This window comes from Formica exsecta, unplaced genomic scaffold (assembly GCF_003651465.1).
Source record: "Formica exsecta isolate Colony F162 unplaced genomic scaffold, ASM365146v1 scaffold337, whole genome shotgun sequence".
Taxonomy (NCBI): Eukaryota; Metazoa; Arthropoda; class Insecta; order Hymenoptera; family Formicidae; genus Formica; species Formica exsecta.
The window spans coordinates 818,461-823,291 of NW_021850624.1; the positions used below are offsets into that span (position 1 = coordinate 818,461).

The 4,831-nt window shown below is 29.6% G+C and overlaps 1 protein-coding gene across 2 annotated transcripts in view; it reads left to right on the forward strand.

The window, feature by feature from the left end:
- Positions 1–1,226, forward strand: part of LOC115238419 (vacuolar protein sorting-associated protein 11 homolog) — a 9,731-nt gene extending 8,505 nt beyond the window's left edge. For both annotated transcript variants that reach the window (XM_029812208.1, XM_029812209.1), the window contains exon 17: positions 1–1,226. In XM_029812208.1, coding sequence (XP_029668068.1) covers positions 1–377 — 377 coding nt within the window. In that variant the 3' untranslated portion in view covers positions 378–1,226.
- The last annotated feature ends 3,605 nt before the right edge of the window (positions 1,227–4,831 follow it).

The following is a 4,831-nucleotide window of genomic DNA, read 5'->3' on the forward strand; positions in this document are numbered from 1 at the left end:
AAGAGCGTTATCGAAGTTTTGCAAAGCCGGATATATATTCTTCGTCATTAGAGGCGAATATATCGGGAACAGGAAGCGGTTTATCGACACCACGTGGTAATTCCGCTAAAGCTTCGCCGGTGCCGATTAGAGAAGCTCGTATTTTGAATACTACCACACCGAAATCATCGCCGATCGAAAAGTCTTTCGTTCCACCAAAAAACCCTATTGTGCCATTAAATCCTTTTGAGACTGATGATTATGACGAATCTAAAAATCCTTTTGCCGACGACGATGATGACGATGCAAATAATCCTTTTATAGATAACGATGATAATGACGCGGCTGGCAATGATGATAACGATTATAATAAAAATCTGAATCCATTTGGTAGATAAACCACAAACATCGATATTAATGCTGATTAAAGAATATATAAAAGCAAAGAGAAAATATTGTCAAATGCATGCTTAAACAACAAGTATTATGCAATGAAATTTCGAATCTAATACACTATGTGTAAACTTGTATAGTATGTACTTTAATTTTATATGCTGTATAAATCTCATTTAGCATTAATATTATATTTTCTTCACAAGTTGTTATATTTTTTTCGCAAGTTGAAGACTTTATATGCTGTGCTGATCTTATCTATAAGATCTAATATTTATCTGAGAACTAGCAAAGAGAGATATTTAAAGTACTATGCTTTGTATATCCTTACGTGAGAGATAATAATTAAATTCTGTCAATTTAAAAATGTTGGAACTTGATACAAAGAATCACAATTTTAAAATTAATTGCTCAAGATAAGAATATATCAATTCTTGTTTATTGTGAGACTATGATATAATGGAGAATCAAGTAAAAATTTTAAGAGATTAATTGCAAATTGGTTGATGAAAATTTATATTATTCCACTGTGTTAATGTAATTTATATTATTCTGTGTTAATATAATTTATATTATTCCACTGTGTTAATATTCATGTTTGGCTAGTTTTTTTACCTTGCAATTATAATTATTAAAATTGAAAGTGATAATCCGTGATAATCTTTCAAATTAGACTAAGTTAAATCCAGGCATAGCAAATATTATTATAATAATAATGCCTTCGTGTGCTGCATCTATTTTTTCAAATAGAATGAAACACGTAAAAGTATCTAAAAAGAGACATGAATTAATAGATGTAAAATATTGTATAATTATAATATATTAAGAATAAAAATAAACCTTTTCGTGAATTATGAATTTCGCAAATTGAGCTTCCAATTAGTCTTTGGACCTGTCCCTAATGTAGACATCGCGAAACCGATGAATTTACGCGTCTATTATGCCACTATCGCTATAATCATTTATTTATCATTGAATAGCCGGGCAGCCGGGTAAATAAAATGGTTTGCTAATAACAGAGAGAAGCCTGAGAGAGACCATATCGCCGTTTTTCGAAAGACGCCTTTTCTAGCTCGTATAGTAGCGTCAACTAGATCCATTTTAGAGCCGGCGGAATTACATGGCTAGATTCATTTTTCGGTGCCACGGTAAAACGGCCGTTTGATGCATGCCCGTGCTAAATAATTATATTATAGATTATGGATTAAAAATGTGGAGAAATATTATAGATTTATTAATGTTTTATTAGCTGCGCGTCATGTTTTATCATTCTAGTATATATTATAACGATAATAAGTTATAATTAAAGTATTTTTATGTATATACGCATGTAAAATGAAATAAATTTTCTTAAATAAATAAATTTTTTAAATAATTTTTTCCCTAATTTTTAAATATAACGTGTAAAAGATATTCATAATAAATTGCTTTCACTTTTTTCTTATTCTTGAAACAAAAATATTAAGTATTTTGAGCATTATCAAATCATGCTTTTAATTTATATAGCTTTTTATTACCTACTAAATTTTTTTTTATAGTTATATTATTCAATTAATTTTTTATTCAGTTGGATGCACTAGTGCGCATTGATGCACATTAAAAGCTTATGCTTCTATAGATAAATTTATATAAGCATAATTAATTATATTTTCCTATAGTTTTAACCATATTCTATCGTTTTTTAAGGAGTTTTAATTATTGAAAGCGTTAATTATTTTTTTCACGTTTATATGATCGCCGGTGATACTATCAGCTGTCATATTTTCGCAAAATGTCATAAAATGTCAAAAAATCGCGATATCTCGTGCAATATTGTTTTTTTAGCGTATAAAATGTTGTGTTTCTCTATCTTGTGAAATTCCACCCAGAATTTTAATTAAAAGATCGGAAATGCGAAAATAATGTTTTTTTCGGGAGATTTAGATATTTGTACGACACATTAATTTAAAAAAACGCTTAAAACTTCTTTTTCTCTATTATCGTCTTTTTTATTTTCATTTTATTTAAAAATATTAATATCTACTGGCGCATTTTGCGCAGACTTTCAAAGAAAATATTCGAGAAAAGATAGACGAAGCTTCGATGCAAATCAACGATTAAATCACAAGATAAACCGCGATTTCAAATTTGCGAAAAAAACGCGACGAATAAATAAATAAAAATGATAATTATATTTTTACGATATATAATTTTTGGAACAATCAGAGAAACGATATAATTACTATATACTTATACGAAAATTTCGATGGACATTTAAAACGCTTTTTATAATCGCGTTTGTAACAGGATATTTATAAAAAAAGCTAATGTCCGATTTATTTTCAAATGCATGATTTTATGCAAATTTCGCGATTGAGAATAAGAATATAAGTACCGTTTCGCGGAGGATTGATTAAACAAGATAAAATCTTATAAATCTTAAAATACCGTTATAAAAACATTGCGTTATCGCCGCGTTCAATGGAGGATAACTGGCCCAACGAATTGACCAGATCAAGGTTCTTGCTTCTACATCGGATCCCGCAAGATCAATTCGCAAAGAAAAGTTAAGTGATTCCGTTGAATATCAGGAACCCCGTTGTGAGAGGGAACGAATCCCGGATCTTCCAGACTAGTTCCGATAGCAATGATTTCGGTAACGAATCAACGACAGTTACCATTGTCATTATCCTTAATTCACGAGATTGAAATTCGCGCGAGAAAAAAATGTGTTCTTTTCCATTATTAACAAATATATCTCTTTATTGTAAATTAAATGAATATAACAATTTTTATGAAAATGTGGTTACGAACGTCTATATTTATAGATAATAAAATATATGCATGGTTATTGTAGCTAATGTTAAATGTGCAAATACAGATCATCAGATCTCGGGTACCAACTGTTCGAGACGAATCGAACCCGATAACAGCGAAATAAAAAAAAAATTTAATTTGAATACTTTGCAATATATAATGTAACATATATAAAATAAATTAAAATAATATCAAACATAACTATAATAATTTTAAGCTATAATTAATTTTTTTCTGTAGCATTTAAATATTCTGTAGCATTTAAATATTCTGTAGCATTTAATATATTAATTTGCCGATATTTCACTGATATCGGGGTACCCATTCGATTTGTCTCGAAGTTTTAAAGTATACGCACATTTTACATTACATTCATATATAATATTTTATAACATAAAATTCAAAAAAAGTATAAAAGTTTTTTGAAATGATATATTAATTTGTGCATGTATTTTATTATATATATAAAATAGGTATATTTAAAAACTGTACAGGATATGCTCCTAGAATGGCGGGATGTCCAATACCTGCAAATGATTTCTTAAAAGAAACCAAGAAATCCTAATATCCTCAGTACCTAGAAATATTTGTTCAAAACAAAGATCAAAAATTATATTAATTAAAATTAAATAATGTATGTTCGTTCGTAACCACAATTTTTTGTATCAAAAAAGTCAATAGAAATGGGCAAATTGATTACAATTTTAAATTCCTTGAAAAATATAAAATTATCTATCTACATTAATTATATCCATGTTCAATCTACTATTAAGTCCTTTTAGGATTAAGACAATAATAATATTAATATTAATAATGATGGAAGAACATTTTTAAAAAGAAGAGAAAGAAATATATTTTTTCTTCAAATATACTATTTAAATTAATTTCCTGATTCGATTTCAAAAAGGCGTGTGGCAGTCGTCGTTGAGTTACTACCGAAACCATTGCTTCCAGAAATCGTCAGGAAAACCTGGGATTAATTCCAATCCTACAACGAATATCCCCAATTTTCAACAGAACACCGAACTAGACGTCGCGGATGGATCTTACAAGAACCGACAAGAAATAATTCTCCACGATGAAGATTGTTTCGACTCCTTGCCGGTACGAACCACGCAAATTTTACTAACGTTTACCTGACGAGAGGGACAGCGATAAGGTCCCTTAGCTAAGACAGCGATCGCGTCCAAGAACGTGGAAAAAATGCGGTGTTTTCATAATGTAGTTAATTAATTAATTAAACAAAAATTTAATTTGAATAATGAGTTTTCGATACAATATTCATAAATATCAATCAAAATCAAATCATGAAATTCGGAATAATTTACTCGCGATCATTTTTCTATAATTTTTTTATAATTAATTTTCACTTTTTAATTTTTCCTAAAAGAATCCTATTTTTTAGTTTTCCTAAGAATTTTAAGAAATTAAATGCTTAAGGAATTAAATGACTATCTTAAGTTAAGATAGTCCTAATAGATAGTCCTAACAACCCTATTTTTGCTGACTAAGCCAGCGAGAATTCGGGATCACCGAAATTTGCGTGCCCTACTCGCGTGTCCTATTCGCGTGCCCTACTCGCGCGTCCTACTCATATATCCTACCCGCGTGCCCTAACAGAATGCACCGTATGTGGCTTCCGTTGGGCCAGTTGGACCTACCT